Here is a 20,054-nt window from a genome sequence, read left to right as displayed (position 1 = left end):
TTGTTTTATAAACAGTCATAAAGCAAAGATAAAAAGTCTGAGACAGTTTTTTCAACCGAGTCATGGCGCTAATGTTAGCATAAATAGCTAGCTAGCAACAATCAGAATTTCAAAACAATACAGTTTGAAAAAGATCTTAAATCAAAAACCCAAAAAGTTTATCTAAATTTGATGGTAAATCTGTGTATATGCAAAAAAAAAAAATAAGCTAGCAATATTAAGGAACCATTGTGAGGTTTAGCTAACAGCTAATTCTTGAGTGTAAATAGTAGTTAACTTATATCGTGAGTTATACATTATGTGGTGAATATAATGTGATTTTTCTATTGATATTTAACAACAGTGAAATAATAAAACCATCTCCCTGCTAGTTATTTGTGTTGATTAGTCAAAATAATGGTGGTGTGAGGTTAGTGTGTGAGTCACACTCACGTTGTTACTCATCAGTGTCAGTTAGTGATTAATCTGACGAGGAAGACACTGCGATCTGGCCACAAAATTAAAATCAAAAGAGTGTCAGGAGATACATTTTATAGATAGAAAAGATCGGGTCAAAAAGTACCTGCAAAGAGTTCTTGGTAAACCAGTTTGGTGAATTAGCACGCTCCCATTTTGTAATTGCAATTATTACTTTTGTTCCTTATGTACTGTACAGCAGAATTTGTAGCATAATAATCAGACTTCATTGCACTTTAATTTCACAACTTAAAACACTGAAAGAAATGGAGATTAGGGCGAGGATTTAAGAAGTCTAGAACAAAGCTGGTTAATTTAGTCTTTATTTCTCTGCCTCTTCTACTTATATAAATTATCTATGTTTCTTTTTTATTGTTCGTTTCCAATCCTCACCACAAAGAAACCATAAATCATTTTTATTATGTGGCATTGATGCTAAATACACTTGATGTTTTTCGATTGAGCCGTTACCTGCTTACTTACTCCATATTTGTTGGATGTGAGGTCACTTTATTATTTCAAGTCAAATTGTTTAACTGCATTTGCTACAGATTTGGCAAATATGTTTATTGATAGCAGATATATGAGATAAAGCACCTTCATTATAAGCTAAATAAAAACATATTTCATGGAGAATTTGTCTTTAAATAGAAACACTCTGGGTGCTTTTTTGAGGGATTGAACTTTGACCTTTCCATCACAAGCAGGGTCAAAGACAAACAGACTCTCTGCAGATACTTTTGGTCCCGACTCTCGGCCTCCTTACTTGGTAGTGGTCACTCGCAGCCTTGTCCGCCACGTTTAGAACCCCCAGAGAGCTGGCTCGCTTCATGCTGCACCCAGAGCAGTGACATGCAGGGGGGGGAGGTGGTGGGGGTGAGAGGGTCAGAGGTCAGAGGTGAGGGAGGTGGAGAGTCAGGTGTGGGGATATTAGCTCGATGGGAACTGTTGTTGGTTAAAAACCACCATGATATTTTCACAGAAAGGTTAGTTTCACAAAATGCCACAAAAAATTCTCACAAAATGTAGAGCGTAATGGAATATTTCAGTACCACTTTCTGATATAACTTCCTTTACTTATGTTGTAATCTGTGAAAACATTTGACATGACTCTCCTTATCAAAGAAAATTTATAAAATTAAAAAAATTGAAACTACAGTAATTTTTAATGGCTTGTAACTGACCTTTTAAGCATTGATAAATAACTTATTAATTATACCTTACAACCCTTTACTAGAAAGTGGTACCAACCTTTTATTAACTTACTCTGCAAACACATTTTTATTGATCAGCTATGAGTGGTGTAAACTGATATTTTCATGTCAGTGAAGTTCATGCAAACACCACCAATCATGCTTGAACAACAACATTTATTCAGTAAAAAAACACTGCAGAAAAATGTCCATCCTGACAAGAAACGTGATCCTTCTAGAAGCTGGCAGGCGGGATTTTTTGGGGGATTCGTTCTTCCCATTTTTCTGTCGGTATCTACACTGTCACGTATCTAATAAATAATAATAAAATAAAGGCAAATTGCTTCAAAGAATATTCAAAAAAAGTTTTTTCAGTAATAACTTTTTTTTTGCCAAAAATTATGATTTTTTTATCGCCATAACTCGAATTTTTAGCTCAAAAACTTCTCTAGATATTACAACTCTTTTCTACATAATAAGACTTTTTCAAGAAGTTTCCTCTGTCCTTAATTATTGAAAATTTTGGCTATATTTAGTCTTTTTTCTCAAAATATTACAACTTTATTTATATTGCTGAAAATATTATGTTTCTTTAAATATTACAACTGTTGTCAAAAAAAAACTGTGACTGTTTGAAGACATACAGCTTTTTCCTCATATTATAGACATTTTCTCAAAATGTCACTTGTTTTTTTCTTAAAAATATTAAAACTCAAAATTTACTCTGGCAGTACTGATTCTACCACCAGATGGTGCCTTAGTTGTAACGTAACTCTTTGAGGGCTACACTAACAGTGTAGCAATCTGGAAGGTTTGCATTTGGTGCAAAAATTGCCAAATTTGATTTGAATGATGAGCTCAGGCAGATATTTTTGTTTATGACAATCTGTTTAATGTTATGGATGTTTCTTAATTTAACTGGAGTCATGTGCTGGATGCTTCCATTTTTGGGGAACATTTCTGCTGTCTGTCAAACAAGACCAAGACCGGTTGATGGCATCTTTAAGAAAGGCGTGGCATCTAATGACTTGTCAAAATGGACGTTTCTGCAGTGATTTAAGTTTACTGACAGCCAATTGCTCATGATGATGATGGTGATGATGCTGGCAGTGACATCATCATGTCCATCATCTTACAGAGCCACAGAGGAGAGCAGCAGAAAATGAAAACCAGTGAGCACACAGATGAGGCATGCAAGTCGACATTCAAATGAAAACATTTATTCATAAATAAAAATTCATCACAGCATAAAATCTAAACAGCCATGCAGACAGGTTTGTTTCTCCAGAGTAAAATTCACAAAGAAAAAGGAAAATAATAAAAATCCACAGCCGAGTAAAACTGAACTATATTTCAAAACACTTTGAAATAAATAGTCCAAAAGCCACAAAATGCAATAAATATATGTAACTATTAGTGGTTAAAACCAAAACAGTATGAGCTCCACAGGCGTAACAAGCAAAAAGGCATTTCAAAGCAGACATAAGTAGTTTGTGTTTCATTGCAGGTGCTTTTCTACACAGCGTCCATCGCAGCACGAGTGTGAAGCTTGTAGTATTTGAATTATTTCCCCATTTCATTAAAACATTTCTGTACAAACACTGCTTCTTGTGACGTTAGAATGAGCTTTCTGTTTAAGTCAGGTTTAAAGGTCATTACAACGGAGAATTAGGATCACTGTAGAGCAAAATGTAACACTGTAATACTTTCAGATTATGTTGGTGTTGTTTGTATGTGTTGTTCTAATTTGCCAAACAAATCACTTAGTCAGCATATTCTCACTTTCGATTCTTGTAATACCATAAATGTCCTCACAAAAGTTAACTTTCCCACCTTGATAGCATTGAAGTTCAGCTCACAGCATTGTTCTTGTCATATTTCAACTTTTTGCAAATTCTTTAAATATATCAACGTTTTTCGTATTCTTCGTATATCGTATACTTACTTTTTTTTGCCAGTAAAGCAAAACTTTTATATAGAAATGAGAATATTTTTCTCTTACTTAAATATTATTTTTACTTTTTTTTCACCAAAAATTCAAATTTTCTTACAACATAACATTGTTTTTGAATTGTCTCAGAATATCATGCATTTTTACTTTTTACTACTACTCTCTAGAAATATGTTTACTACAAATATTTTTTATTTTTAAAGCCTCTTTTTCCCAAAATAGTCCATCTTCATCTTTTATTTTTATTCAGAAAATAGTGTTTTGTTTTGTTTTAATGTTAAAACTTTCTTTCCAAGATATTCTGACTTCTTCCCCAAATATTACAGCTTTATCTCTTATCCTTATTTGGAAAATAGCACAAAAACATTTGTCAATACATTTACTTTCTCAAAGTATTTTTGCCGTTTGTCTCAAAATATTTTACTCTCTTTTTCAGACAGTGGCCCTAATTCTCGCTGAACACCACACTACCTATGAAGAAAAGTTCAACACAGTACAGAGGCAGTGTGTGAGAGCAGAAAGGTACTAATGCAATGGGAAAAAGGAGCAAATGTGTGCCAGTAAAAGCTCCCGCCATCACTTCATGTGCAAACAGCTTCAGAGTTACACCGCTTCACCAGCAGAAAGTAGAGCCAATCCCTTCTTTTGTTTTTGGTTAGTGCACCAACCGCCGATCTGAGGTGTGGAGGGCCGGCTCGTTCCTCCGGGCCTCCAGTGCATAAAGTGAGAGTCACCTGTAGCAGGTCGTTCAGGTTTCTGTTGCTATAGTTACCCGGGGTTTTTGGGCTCGGTGTCTCGGGCCGAGCCGCCGCCTTTCAGCTTGCGGACCAGTTTCTCGCTGCTGCGGCGGATCGACGCTCGCAGTTTGCTGAAGGAGCCGCTCCTCTTCAGAGAGCCGGAGCCGTCCTGATGGGAGACGTCACAGGGTTACACTCATTCACACACACACGCCCACACAAACAAGGAGTGTCGATGTACTTTAGTATCAGACCAGTGTGTTGTTTATCAAAATCAGTCCTTCAAAAAACCCCACCATGTTTCCTGATGCAGAAAATGCAGACTTTAAAAATAATCAACAGACTTGGGACGTCTTATAGTTTGTGAAATTTGCAATGCAACCTGCAGCATTTTGGGGACCATAATGTGTCAAATTTATAGTTCAAAGGTCATATGTACAAGTCTCCAAACACTGGTCAAACACCAATTTACACACAAACAGAAGTGCAAAATGCTAAAGTACATGGGCACACAGGATGCAGTGATGCAGATGCTCACCCATATGCAAACCTGTGAAGTTACTTAATGATTGATGTGTGCATTGAACTCCAATACAGAGCAGTTTAAATCTATGGTGAATGCACACTAGTGATTTCACTGACTCTGTTGAACCTGTTATTGTAGGACAGATAACACCTTTATCTATCGGTACATGGAGTTAGTGTCCTACCTTAAATATGAGCAGTGCTCTAATGAGCCCTAAAATACTTCCAGCAGCTAACTGGACTCGTCCCTTTAAACAATTTTTAGTTGCCCTTGATTACTTTTACAACAGGACAACAAGAATGTATGGGACCATTTCTAGTCACACGGGGAAAAAAATGCGTGTTTGTTTTATGTACATTCAGTGACAATCGAGTGTTAGCTCATTTTGCCAAAAGGAGCAGCTGGAATGTGATGATTGAAAGCTATCAGACCAATATTTATGCACACCTCGCTTAAATGCTCAGCAGGGTTAAGATATGCAAGAATTAATTTAAATGTCCTGTTCTTTTTCCCTCTCTAGCCTCTCGTAGATGCATCACACCTACAGTGGAAAGCCTCCAACAGAAGCTCTTGGCAGAAGAGTCCAATTCTCTGTTAGATGATAGACTCCGACCATTTACATAACACAACAAGCCACCCTACACTACCTACTCGTGAATTATCTTCAGTTCACGTCATTAGAAATGTGTTTTCCAATCATGTTGTTGTGCATGAATTCTTTAAGATGCAGAATATGTTTAGTTGTGTATGCAAGCTGTTTACTATACATGGTACAAAATACTATCTGTACCAAGTAGACCTACTGGGGGTTGGGAGGGCGGGTGGTTTTTATCTTACGTTTGAAGACATAAATCCGGACATGTTTACACTCCAAATGTAGAAGCTGTACATATGATGAAATGTTCAATAATACTTGGATCTCTTGGTAATCATAAATATATTAATAAGTAATGTGGTGGTATTTCCTTTAGCTGAGTCTGTGACCTTCTGGAGGATCATTTCTTCTGGTGTTTACTCCTTCAGAGACAAACTTTAGAAGGATTTTGTTCCTGCTTGATAAACATTTATCGCACAATTTGCAGTTAAAAAGGAGTGTGATGTAGATTTAAGTTAGTTATTTCAACCACTGCTTTGACTCAGTGTCAGTGCCACATTTTGACACATGAAACCCTTGATGAATTTATCTGTGTTCTAAAGATGTAAAGTTTTGATCTCAGTGGGACTTCCTGGTAAATTAAAGGTGAACTAAAATAAATGAAGTAGCAAGAGAGCTGCTGCTGGAAGGTATTAATGTTTAGAGCTCACTCAGTTATGAAGGCACACAGAGAAAAGAGAGGGAACACACACACACACGCACACACACAAAGAGGCGACGGGCACAGGTTCAGGTGAGCAAAGAGTTTAGGTTTTATTAGAAGTTTAGAAAGACAAACTGTCAGATGCACAAACAGGACAGGACACGCAGAAGATTATTAGCAGGAGCAGAGAACAGAGACGAAGAGACTAGTTTCCAACAAATGCATCATTGCATGTTTACAGCAAACCCTCTTAACCCACCTCCCACCCGCCCGTTCATACTGACATCTATATACAGAGATATACAGAAGGTTAACAGACTTTATGCACAATGTTTAAGCTTTGTAAAGACAATTTCTTCCTTTCTTTACCTTTCAAACTCTGACATTTATCTCAAAATGCCACCTGTAGAGACTTAAAAGCATCGTGCATAAACGCTGTGACCTTTAACGTGTCCTCTCGTTGACACCACAACACAGTTTAGTCTGATATCATAGCCAACAGATGACACAGAGCGACAAACTAATGACTAAAACTCTACCAGGAGCCACAATCAACGGTGCTCTCGCTCATGCTGACGAGTTATTTACGAGATGTTATTTACAGCATGTTAAATCACTATGAGCTGTGAGTCACCACGAATGACTTTAGATGTAAACTGAGTGCAGGTAGAGGACAGAGAGACCCCCACAGAGAGAGGAGGGAGGGTAACGTTTAAAGCTTTAACTCTGACCGTTTCATACCTGCTGACACGTTTGGACTGTTTGCATTGTTGTGTTTCTATGTTCAGGTGCCTGTTTGTGGATACCCTGCATTATCAAAGGACACACCTTCCCAGTATTTCATTTTAGGTGCTAAAACAAAGTCATATAATTTCACTATTGAACAGCCAGTGGTACAATATAGCTCACATGCGGATCTCCAGCAAACAGTTGACCTATCACTACTCTGGTTTCCTGGCTGTGTGGCCTTGCATTGATTCGTTCCTGCCGTTCATTAAATTCTCTCTTGCTTGACGTTAACGTCCAACAGACCTGACTCTGCTCTGCTCGCGGCTTCCCAATCTCTTCCTTCTTCCTTTTAGAAAACCAGTCTGCTTGATGTTAGCACGCGCCATTAGCCTTTTGCAGGAGGGCTGTATTTATCAAATGACCCGAATGTGTCTCACTCACTGAACGAGAATGGTCCGCGTGAACGATACGACCCGATTAGCAACGAAAGAGGGGCGGGAGTTTGTCAGACGTGCATACAGAGCCAATTCACGGAAGACATTATAACGTCAGAAGGTTTTGTAATGGACAAGTTGGGCCAAGTAACTGTTACATCGTGATGAGTTTAAGAGCTGACCAGTGAATGCGATGGGAGCTGTCGTTAACGAGTGAGAGCGAGGAGGGCGTGAGTGAGTTGTTACTTTGGGTAAACCGGGAATGTCTTGGTGAACGAGTCTCATGAACTAATCTTGCAGCTGAACGAGATCTGAAGATCCGAATCACTGCCATCTCTAACAAACTTCTCTAGCATTTAAAGCAAGCAAAGAGGGAAACCATGTAATGCTAACTTAAAATATTACATTTCTTCTACTCAAGTGTTTCTTTTGAAAGTGTCTTTTTTAACTGTTTTATTTACAGAGTCATTCCAGGAAACCGAATATCTCAGTGCTTATACCCGTGGTAGGATTAGGAGAGTGTGAAGTCCAGGGTCTCGGTCAAAATGGGCAGAGTTATGCTTTAAAGGACGACTGAGATAGGTAGGGAACAGAGATTTAAGAGCACACTGTCAATCTCCCCAAACAATCCCCCCCCCACCATCTCTTAAAGAGTCTACAGTCGATATGAATACAGTTTGAAGACATAGGAGAGGGACAGAAAGAGAGGGAGGAGAGAAGCAGAGAATAGTGTTAAAGGACAGAAGAAGAACATGGTACAGAAACATCACCCCAGTCCTCTCCCTCTCACAGCAGATACACAGTCAAGTACAGTGCTTCAAGACAAAACAAAGCCGGGGTTAAGATTTACAGGCCGTCTCTACATTCCCCTAACTCCAACCCGCTCCGTGTAAAAGCAACATTATCGCTGTGGTTCGACCCGACCCGCGAAGGATCCCACCAGAACCCAGAGGAGGTGTTGGTGGTGCAGGAGAAAGAGAGGGGAGGGGAGTCAGAGCTGAAGAAAACTGCAAAGCTGAAGGGGCTGAGGCGAGGAGAGGTGAGGCGAGGCGTCCGTCATGCAGAAGACAAGTTTTTAGAATCATTACAAGGCATCTGGAGTTATGCCTGCCGGTCAGACGGAGCAGGAGGAGAAGAGAAGGAAACACAAGCAGAGAAAGAGAGAGAAAAAGACAGTGAGATGAGATAGATTGAATTTAAGAGAGAGGAAGGAAAGACACAGAAAACGAGGAATGAAGGAAGAGAAGAGAAAGGAAAACAATGAATTAAAGAGACTGACAAGGTAAGTTTATCGAGCAAGGTCTCCAGATCAGACACAGTACGTCTCAACCAGCTTCGGCAAAAGCATCACATGACCTAACCTTCCAAATCCAGAAGGAAATGTTAGTCATGGCAGTCCTGTTACTTGATAAGAGAAGAACTTTTTGAATGATTCTGATCGATTAGGAACTTTGATAAAACAAAACAGAAGAATGATGCGGAAAAAGATGGTCGATAATTAAAAATGAGGCCAAAAAATTTGATCTATGTCTGTCTCAGCCTGCAGCCATTTTCCACAGTTAAGTCCAAATGGCCCCAGGGCCAGCCCACTGACTTTGTTAGGAGCTCCAAGAGTTACAGCCAGAGCCAACCGTGGACGTTACACACGCAACACCGTCTGGATATCTGGGAAGTGTGCTCCCGCAGTTACAAGTTCGAGATTACCACTTCAACTTCAACAGCTTTTAAGAGGCAGTGAGAGAAACACAAGCCAACAAAAATATACATAAAAACTCTGACTTTGATTATAAGGCTGGTTTACAGCAGAAAACGACCTCTTAAAATAATTTTATTGCAAATTATAGATGCAGATAGCTACTCTGCTTTCATCCTGATATGACAAAACACAGAGGCTAGGATGTTTACCTTTTTCTATGCATTTAGCTTCAGTCCACTGTAGCAATTGATTGTGATGTAATTCACAGAGTCTGCCACTAGGTGGAGCTTTTGCACAATTAAACATGACGGAGAGATACTGTGTCTGAATCTGGAACATTGTTAGCACATTTACATCAAGTCAGAACATTAACACTTTGTTAGACCGACACAGAAACACAGAGGGGATGCAGGAAGGAGACACATGAGAGCAGCCAGACAGCTACTGAGTATTTGCTGTTATTGCAGCGTGTTTCTCTGTTGTGGTTGCTTGCATTTTTTGGCAACCTGGAACCATGTAGGGCTGCGACTAATGATTACTTACACTAATTAATGTTTATGTATCCGTAAAGTGTCAGAAAACAACAAAAGAAATCACCACAATTTCGCAGAGCACAAACTGCCTTGTGAAAACATCTTACGACCAGTAGGGCAAAAACAAAATATATTTAATTTACTATCACAGGAAAATGAAGAAAAGTGCTTAAAAATGAGTTAAACAATATATGGCTTTTTAAAATGATTGATCTAGTCATTGATTAATAAGCTCTAAACTTGCACTTTATTCTATTATTGCACTATCCAGCAGGGTAAACAATCAGCTTAATAAATTGAACACAAGCCAACTGTATTTAAAAAGAGCCAACTGAATGTTAACCAGCTTAATTTGTGTTTAAGCATCTTTATGTTCACTTTTGTTTCACTTCACCCGCTCCTAAACATCCTTTAAAATATCCTTCCCTCCTCTCTGGCTGCTAACATCCCAACAAAGCAAGCAGAAGGAAAGGAAGTAAGACCAGGAAAAAAAAATAACATCACCACTGAGGTTCTCATGCAGCAGCTCTTCACACAAATGCAAAGGGAGGACGCATACACACACATAACATACAGCACAGTGATCACAAACATCAACAAAGTGCCCAGAGGACACAGAAGGAGTACAGTACAGAGCCCGTGTTGAGTCAGATGAACAGACTGATGAGTCACGCTGCTTCTCAGAGGGTCTAATTTTATAATAAGTGAGAAGAAAACTTTTTCACACCTGCCTGTGGAGAGAGCTGGAGCGGAAGTGGTGATTTTTTTTGACAGGGTGGAAGGAAAAGAAATGTCTGACAGCTGCAGGGAGGCAGCAGAGGGTAAAAATACCAAGACTGCCATATTTTAACACGTCTAAAGTAGCCTTATATTTTTTAAATGTCTGTATTATTAGTAAACTGCAAGGTACAGTGACTACACTAGTTTCTACACATTTAAATATTCAAGTGTATATTAAAAGTTCATTTTATATTATTATTTTTAACAAGACTATATTCATCTTGCTTAGTCTATCTTTAAATATGTATTCCAAATGCACTGTCTCTACTCCGACTACTAGCTGTCTGGTCTATAAGATGTCAGAACATAGTGAAAAGGTTGATCAGTTGACCCCAAAACCAAAGATTAAATCCTCAAATGTCTGTATTTGTACGGAATCTAAATGAATTCAGTTTCAATATACAGATTTAATATTTATTTGATGTTGTGTTTTACGCTTGTACAGCCCTTTGGTCAACTGTGGTTGTCTTAAATGTGCTATATAAATGAACTTTCACTTGACTTGCTGGAATTGAAGGTTAATCAATTATAAGAATAGTTTGGGATTTAATTAACAGTTCACAACTAATCCATTAACCTTTGCAGCCCTGCCTGTTAATATTTCTTATATATAGTTATCTGTTCCCAGTTTCTATGTTTTGGGTCGTCTTCTAAAGATTGATCTTATCTTAAATCCAAATTGAAAATCATCTTAAGTTTGTATTCTTGTTGACTTTATGGGGACATTTCTGCTAAAAATGTATTGATTAAAAAAAAAGACTTTAAGGTAAAAAACAAAAACAAGACTTTTACAATTCACTTCCAGCTGAAGCTCCCTCCACACAGAACGGGCAGGTTTCCTGATGTAAATAGTCCTGAGATCAGCTGGTGCTGTGAGATTGTCTGCAGGAGGCTGAATGCTAATAAATGACTGATGGGACGTTGTATTTTACAGACACTGATGCATCTCGCACCAAACCTCCCAGAGTCACATCCAGAGAAACAGGAGGAGATGCTGATTGGTTGTTCAGGGCACTATGACTACTGTTGCTATGTGAGCAGGCAGCAGCAGCAGCAGCAGCATCCTTTAAGAATAAGATGGTGAGCAGCCTACAGAGACTCTACATCTACATGTTCTGCCGCTGCAGTCACTAGTGGCTGAGGAAATACTGCAGATACGGTGAAATGAACGAGCTGTGTTAGAGATGTGGCTCTGCAGCAGAGGGAGTTAGCTGGGTGTTGTCAACATGTGTAACCGGAGGAGCTTTACTGCTGTGAAAGCAGTTTCTTTTAAAGACTCAGTTAGTTTGGAAAGCTCTACAGGAAGAGGGTTTAGTGGGAAAAAAATGTTTTTATTTCGACTGAAGCACTGAGTAAATGTTAGGCACTATGACTGAAGCACCTACTGTGAAAAGATATAGCCAAGTGAGTGTCTCAGCAGAGCAGCGTTTCACTTTGTCTTATTAATCAAAGTTGGTGTTATCGTGAAGTACAAGCAATAACTACTTTAGCACTGTAGTAATTCTGACAGTCAATCAGCATTATCAGTAGGACAGTACAATATGTGTATTTGAACAGATAATTGAACTGTAAAATGAAAACCCTGATTGTATCTTTCTCGACAGAAGCCACAGAAACCCTGATAAATGTTTAAATCTCCAATCATAAAATTACAATGACTCAACAAGCTCACATATATTTCTCAGTAGCCAGTGGATGGTGGGTGGATAAAAATAGGCTAATGAGGCATTAGAGATTTTGAATCTGCACTTTTAGGGAGTCTTGAATTTGACTTACAGTCAAATAAGAGAATTTGATCATATCCACTCCACAGCCTCACCTACTTCACCGTAGACTTAAAGAGGGGGTATTATGCTGTTTCACATTTTAAGACATAATTTTACATAATGTTACAATGTTGGATGTCCAGACTAAACGTAGGTGAAGTTTCAAATCTGTAAGTAAAAGTATGTTGGAGTAATGCCCAGGCTTCTCAGCTCAGTCTGCTGTGAACGCCAGGTTTCACACAGCTTTTTCAAGTGCAGCCTCAGCAGGCTTCGGAGAGCTGGCCAATCAGAAGAAAGCGGGCTTGTAGGGGCGGGGTTTCTTAAAGGGACAGAGCTGACTGAGTCGTTTCAGGCAGAGGCTGTATGAGGGCCTGCACAGAGCACCAGTGTGAGGAAAAATTAGGTTTTTTTTAAACTATAAATTATGCTAAGCTACTTCACAGGTATCCCATAATGAAATATGAAGCCTAAAAATTAGCATAATAGCTCCCCTTTAAGGTATATTGATTGTGAAATCACACAGCACCATAAGGCATAAGCAAACCTCATACAGACTCATAAATCATTGTTTTTGTTTATCTCAGGCAGTAATCAAAAATTAAACTGATCCAGTTCCTGAAACTGAAGCTGCGAATGATATATTGCTCCACTGTGTTCATGCATGAAGAAATGGGTGACTGTGAGCATCAGGTCTGACACTTCCCATTTTGCTATGCAGAGCCTGTCAAGAGTGAGCAACTGCTGTCTATTGAACACCTACAAAGGAAGCAACATGTTTTGTAGTTCCAAGTTATTTGAAATCAGAAAGGTTGAAAAGAGACAGGCCTGCACACAGACTCCAAATGCTCTTTTTCTTATAAAACAACCATCTCTTTATAATTTAAAATTGGCACTCGTTTGTGGTTGTTTCCTGAGGTTGCAGTTCACATTCTTACTTGAAAATTGCTCTAAGGTTCACCCTTCATTTTATTACTTTAATGGGATCAATCTCAACAATAGACAGAGAATGGAATAAAGCTGCTGATGTACCAGAGTTTACATGATCTGGTCCAAACCAGCTGGATCTGACCCAACCCACTCATACTGATAAGACTCAGTATTACATCACTGATTGGAAGTCACCCTTGTGTCAGCTTATTCATATATTTTTTGAAACAGGACTCATGTTTACGGAGCAGATCATTTTGTATGTGGCTTCTGTCCAGAAAGATACAGGCTGATTGTCTTTTAAACATGTCTGAACTCGATCTAAAGACTCTCAGTGACGTGTTGAGGGCTGTGTACTGTACTTACCCCGTTCCACTCCACGCTCATACTCACTTCCTCGCCACCGTCCGGCCCGCTCTCGTATTTCACCGTGTCAGAGGTCAAGCTCTCGCGGCTTCTCTGCTTCTCACGGGCCTCTGGCTCGCTCAGGACCTCTGCCACGCGCTGCTTATGAACATTGTCCAGACCCTGACGAACACACACACACACACAGACACACATGTACAGAAGGCAGCAATAAATGCCAATTCAACTAATCCAATTAAATCAACAGCTAGGAGCCTCTGCCACCTGCAGCTTGAGCACACTTGTCACACACATGGACACAGTACAGCTGACACGAACAAGTGCCAATTCATTCAATCCAATTAATGTTGAAGCTGTGGACTTTTACCAGCTGCTACAGTAAGAGCAGGCCCTGGCAGACACTCGCCTGACATTAGGACCAATACAGTGGCAACTTAGTCACAAAAGTCAATTTAGGCAATTCAAAAGAAAAATAGACAATTCAGGATCCTTAAGCTTTCGAAAAGCTCAAGAATCCCCTTCAGACAGGCTTTAAGACACATCAAAAAACTGCAGTTAACAATAATGGGATTTCTCCTCAGCAAACAAAGCAGCCTCTGGCATGTTTTAAGATGAACCAATGACACTAACAATGAAGAATAAATTATTCACGAGGGGAAAAACACAGACAGGATCACAGGCGGTGCTGCTCTCAGAGTCTAGATGTTTCTTCATCTCTAATGAAATGTTTCCCCTCTTGTCAGTGACAGTGATTGCATCTAAAGCAAGTCTACTTTTGGGCAGGTCATGGATCTTCTTAAATGTCAGAATCCACTTGTGACATCAGATTTCTTCTGTGTATTAAGTGCATAAATAAAAAAGATAAAAGTTACTGCTATTTGGACATTACCATTTGACTGCATTTCACAGGTATATCAAATAAAAGGATAGAAACCGTTTGGGATTGATAACATTTTAATGATACCAATACTATTATCTGTACTGCCTATCAGTTGGATCCTTTACCACCCCTTATTGATTTATGATCACTTTTCTGTGTAGAAATAAGGAGACTCTAACAGGCTCTCAGCGTCAACTCAACTGTTTTATTATAGATTGGGGATGAAGTGGAGAATGTTTGTCCAAATGTCTTCCTGCGTGACGATAAGGGTTTTTAATCACAGGGAATTTACTCTTGCTAACAGGTTTGCTTTATGTTTGGGAAGCATTTAAGGGTAGAGTGTTAATAACAAGCCTATTAGATCTTAAAGGGCCAGTTCGCTGATTTTCAACCTCAGTTGTGTCATGCTATTATGAGGAGCTAATGCCATTATAGTAGGAAAAAAAACGCAATTTGGCTCTGTGCCTTTGGAGGACGCTATCCGCTCCTCCAATGGTCCCTGGAAAACCTCCACCAGACGACGTAAAACACGTCATCTGGCTGAGGCCAGGGAGCTCGCTAAACTACACTTCCTCAATCTAGGATGCCCGCCTCCGATGTCATGTCTCGTTCAAAATCATCAGGTTTGAAATGTAGGCTGCAGACCTGAAGATTTTTTAGATGATCCACCCGTACATTCTCGTCGTATTTCAGTTCTGTACCGCTCTGAGCCATTGCCTGCAGTAAAAAGGTAGTATTTCACTTCAGCATCTCTCGCTGGGCCATTCCTTCCAGAGGGAGGCGCAATGCACGCTGGGTATTGTAGGAATGTAGGCGAAACCACAACTTCCTCCAAAGTTATGGCGCCAATTTCAAATATTATTGCTTCTATGGATTACAGAGAACACCAGCTTTGACTGACAGTAGCTTTTTCAAGGGGCGAATTGCTCCTTTAAACCCATGTTGAGTAGAAAAATGTTTCTGCACCATGACTCGAAATTATCATTTTACAGACATAACAGCTGACACTGTTCTCTGTTTTCATCTTTCCTCATGAAATGACGACACCCTTTGGAACGGTTCTGCCTCTCTTCCATGACTTTGAGAAAAACATACCAGCACTGACCAAAGGAATTTATGGAGGGATTCTATTCTTATGTAGATTTGACAAGTAGGAACTGCTTCTCCATTCTTATCCGTATTACACAGCCCAAAAGACTAATCTGCTGTAATACAGTACGGTAAACTATACCGGTATTTATCATTTTAATAAAATACCATTTTGTTATTACTAACTACAGCTTTGACACAAAGTGCCACCACAGGAATCCACTTTAAATAGTATCAAGTGTTCCTTCCAAATAGAGAGATACTTGACATTTTGAGGGGGGATCCTAATTCAGGATAAAAGCTGAGAAGCTTCTTCACTGCCTCTTATCTCAGCAGGAAACCCCATTAAGTCTCAGAAGTAGTACACCATTAGAGAAAGTTTTAAAGCAGTGGCTTCTCCGCATCCTAATTGTATATCATCTTATCCCTCATTCTGAACCAGATTGAACATGTTCTGCCTTTTAATCTGCCATTTAATGCCGAGCTGACCCATTTTATCCGAGTATCGGTAACCAGAGACAGTCATCTGGCGCCACTTCTGCAGTTTTAACACAAACAGCAACGACTGAACCGCAGATAGGAATCCTTTGCTATCAGTCACATCGACCAGAGACCACACCTGCTTTCTGGAACGCATGGCAGCTTCCTCCAGAGTCTCCGCCGCCTCGAACTTGCCCTGCCGCCTGTAGAGGGCGCCCAGGTTCTTCAGGGTGGTGGTTACGGTGGGACTGCAGAGAAAGAGGAGCAAAAATATCTCATTACAAAGTCGTTTCGGTGAAGGACGAGTGTTTTTATTTATTTAGAAATAATTATATTTTACAACAATCACACTTTTTAATATCTACATTTCAATTAAGCAGTCTTTAAATGTCTTATAGAAGCAAAGACGTAACATGGAACCGTAACATTATTTTTCTACTAAACCTGAGACATGCTGACTTAATTCTCAAGTGATGATTAGCAAAAAAGGAATCAGAAAGGTTTTTCAGACATTAAATTACAGGATGTTTCTAGCTGTTTAAGCCTCTTAAAAAAGATCACTTTTTTGTTTGATAGCACACAACTAATTTCCATTTACAAGCAGTGATGAGGGCTCAAAGTGGACAACACTTTGTTTTAAAGGGTCACAGGGCAAAGAGCTTGGGCTCCACTGCTCTACATGACACAGATGGACTGTTTAGGTAACTGATGCTGTGATCATTTCAGAATGAGGGGTACTGTTGCATTAATAATTTAGGAATTACTTGTTGCAAACAAACATCTGAACCAATTATTACTTGGAGAATCGCCAATGTTCACACATCGAACAAACATACCTGTCCACTTTGCAGGCTTTGTACCAGCCTCCATATTCTCCAAATGGTGAGCCGTCCTTCTGCTTCCCCTATGAGACAAAACTCAGTTTCATTAGTCAAAGCCCTCCTGCTGTGAAAATCAAGTGTTTAACCGTGTAAACATCACCATGTGGTGTTCTCTATGTTCTACAAGGTATTTCAGGGACAACATCAGCAGTCATCTCCATGGCTGGGCCTGTCTGCGTTTAAACTGCAGTGTACCAAGGACAGGCTAAACAACACATTTACAGATTGGCAGGTTTGAGACGTCACAAACCTCAGGAGCCAATCCTGTTAACGGACGGGGCGACGCCATGCATATTATTATGTGTAACCAATGGCAACCACTGCGGGGATGCGTGAGCCAGCTGTAACCGTCATCGTAATTTTTGCAAACTCATGACTGACTACTAACGTTAACGTTACTACTACTAAGTAGTTGCCACTAAACGAAGGCAGAGACATGTTTTGTTCATGGCTGTAACTTCACGAAAGGAGAAACGTGGTACATAGTGGGCGGGACAATGCAGATTAGGGAATTTTTAATGCCTTTGGAGGATTTTTAAAAGGTAATTAAACATATTTTGCATTAAAAAAAAACATATCGGACACAACTTATTATTTCAAGCAGAGCAGTTTATATGTCTTAAAACGTGACTGGAGCTGGTCTTTAACATAGAAACCACTTCAGGGAATCTACAAGGCCTTAACAAGAACGTTTTAAGTCTGCACCACAAGCGTGGACTCAAGTATTGCAGGATGAAAGTTAACCCATTTCTAAACTAGTGACTCGTTTAATACCATCAAAGGCGACATGAAGGGCTATTTAGTGGCGGGATTATAGTCGGGTTCATTCCTGAACAACTAAACCCTTTAAAGTTTGACAAAAATAAACTCCTAGTTGGGAAAGTCGGATGCTTGCACTCACATCAGCATTAGATGGTATTTATTGAGACTTAACCATCTAATCCAACTCTTTGTAAAGCGAATCCTTCCTTTTGCATCTTAAATATGATGATAAAACTGTCTGAGCACTTTAATGCTGCTGTCTGGTACTCAGTATCTGCACGTGTTGCTAAGTCCTGACTTAGAATTTGCAAAGAAAATCATGAATGATTTGTGAAACATTAAATCAGAAAAATATGGGTAAATATAACATTAAAGAAATAACACATGATAATACACAGACTGGCAAAAGGCATTTGAAATATATCCTCAGATTTCTCTCACCTTGCTTTGCTCCTCTCTCTCCTCAGCGTGCATCCATATGGGTTTGTTCTCATCTGCAGGGAAACACACGAGACACATGAGGGGAAGTGAATAAGTTCTGACAAACGTTCACTCAGATAAAACAGCAGCAGAGAGGACAAGTTTTCGGAAGCCGCTCTGCTTCTGAAGAAATAAGGCTTTTATTTTTCATCTGAAAGGTCGTTTTTGTTTACAGAAACCGAAATGATAAGAGCAGCCTGCAAGTATTAACCTTTACAGCAGAACAGCAGGGTCTGCCCATAGAGGACTAATTTGCTCGTGTGTTCTACTTATTTAAAGTCACTCTGGATAAAGGCATTATGGCTGAAATGTGCGTTTGTGCATTTCCTGTTATCATCCAGTCACATGTCTTACCGTCAACAGAGCCGAACTCCCTCTCATGGGCGCGGGTGAGGATTTCTTTGTACAGAGTTTCAGCCTGCTTGAACTTGCCCTGTTTTAGGTAACAGGACGCCTGAGGAACATAGAGAGACAAACATTAAGAGTCAGCATGCCTTTGTAAGTGATGGAGAGATTGTTCAACATATTACACTTGTTACAGGGAATTCACTGTACTACATGACATGATTTTTTTTGTAGTAAGTATCACTACAGCAAAACCTCCCAGTCTGAGGCTAACTCCACACACTGCATGATTTTGGTATAGAGTGAGCAAAGTGCTGAGTGTTATAATCCATACATTTTTATGATGTAGTGTAAAATCCAGAATATAAGTCGCAGTCTGTTTTTTGGGGATTCCCTGAGGGGAAAAAAGTTTTATATAGCTATTTAAGTTATTTGAACACTTTTTCAATATATGTTCATTCAAAACACACACAATTTGTAGCCTACCATCTGTTTTCACCATGAACAATGTATGAGTTTGCAATCCTGCTAGCTACATGTGCGGTATTGGGCTCAGCCTACGGTAACGTTAATTGTTGTGAGGGTGGCCGCTGCACTGGCGGTTATGATGGCGCAGGTCTGTGATGAAGCTTTAGCTAGATTATAGCGCCATTGTCTGGATAAAATACTGCAACACAATAAAGAACCTCTCTGCATCTTATACACTGAATTTAATGGTAGATAAGTCCCAACCGGTTGACTTGGATCCACACTGGCCTTGCAAGATTCAGAGACTAAGCTATTTTGAAGCCCTGAAATGAAAAAATCATTGTCTCTACTCAGCAAGTAACAATTTTGATACTTGAAATAGAAGGAAATTAAGATGTGCCTTTCAGCCAAATACAGAATAGTTGTTTTCGTTATTGTCAGGGCCAAGTCAATCACCATAATTTCATGGAAAGGAATTGATCTTTCTTTTTTTTTTTAGCAGTTAGCTCACTAGCTACAGCAGTATACAATCTACTCTCCATCACCCATCCTTTAGAGATGTGTACATATTTCACGAAGACGCACAGGTAACTCTTGCTTTGCCATTTTCTGATGTCACTGGTCTTGTAGTCTTTATTTCTATTAAATTAACCCTCATATAAAAAAAACATTGTAGCAAGTTCAGCACTAAATGTGATTGGGCCAATGGAATAAAAACAGTCAAAGTCAGCTTTCCTCCTTAAATGAGACACTGCTGCCTCAATCCCTCTCACCAGGTTGTTCTTGGTCTTGGCCACGTTGGGGTCGTCGGGCCCCAGTTTGGTCTGGTAGATCTCCAGTGCTCTCATGTAGTAGTATTCCACCTCTTCGTACTTGCCCTGGTTCTGACACAGCAGGGCCAGGTTGTTCAGCTGCTTGGCCACATCTGGGTGGTCCTTCCCCAGCACCTGGGACGGAAGCAAATAGAGAGGGAGGTAACAAAAACAGTCATTACACCAAACTAAATGAGTTTTAGACGACAACCTGCGTCTCACAAATTAGCCATTTGGTCGACAGCCCTTAACCAGAGTGAGAAACTACCACCAGCCTGGAACAAAGTGCTGGTGAAGGTCTCGTTGTAGCTGCTACCTTGCTTAAGTGATTGTGATTAAAATTGCATTAATTCATTCTCTGAATTTTCTTAAGCATCAACTTTTTGGTTCAAATTTGTTACCCAGTTTTAACACTCAAATGTAGTTGTGTTATTTCCCTGGAAGACTATGCTGTCTGCATGATGG

At 39.6% G+C, this 20,054-nt stretch overlaps 1 protein-coding gene across 4 annotated transcripts in view; it reads right to left on the bottom strand.

Moving 5' to 3' along the window:
* The window catches only part of klc1a (kinesin light chain 1a), a 51,315-nt gene that overhangs the window by 5,591 nt on the left and 25,670 nt on the right, over window positions 1–20,054 (bottom strand). For 2 of the 4 annotated variants that reach the window (XM_069662037.1, XM_069662038.1), the window contains exons 8-15: window positions 19,551–19,724; window positions 18,319–18,418; window positions 17,926–17,978; window positions 16,678–16,745; window positions 15,981–16,089; window positions 13,393–13,554; window positions 4,373–4,506; window positions 1,223–1,289 (exon numbers count right to left, since the gene is read on the bottom strand). In XM_069662037.1, coding sequence (XP_069518138.1) covers window positions 1,223–1,289; window positions 4,373–4,506; window positions 13,393–13,554; window positions 15,981–16,089; window positions 16,678–16,745; window positions 17,926–17,978; window positions 18,319–18,418; window positions 19,551–19,724 — 867 coding nt within the window. Of the gene's footprint in view, window positions 1–1,222; window positions 1,290–4,372; window positions 4,507–7,763; window positions 8,432–13,392; window positions 13,555–15,980; window positions 16,090–16,677; window positions 16,746–17,925; window positions 17,979–18,318; window positions 18,419–19,550; window positions 19,725–20,054 lie in introns of those variants that run through there. The other 2 variants (XM_069662039.1, XM_069662040.1) reach the window with 2 other exon arrangements.

This window comes from Semicossyphus pulcher, unplaced genomic scaffold (genome assembly GCF_022749685.1).
Source record: "Semicossyphus pulcher isolate SPU_LCO1_2020_fin unplaced genomic scaffold, fSemPul1.0.p SCAF_14, whole genome shotgun sequence".
Classification (NCBI taxonomy): domain Eukaryota; kingdom Metazoa; phylum Chordata; class Actinopteri; order Labriformes; family Labridae; genus Semicossyphus; species Semicossyphus pulcher.
The sequence above is the reverse complement of the archived record's forward strand: the minus strand, read 5'-3'. Positions and strand labels throughout refer to the sequence as shown.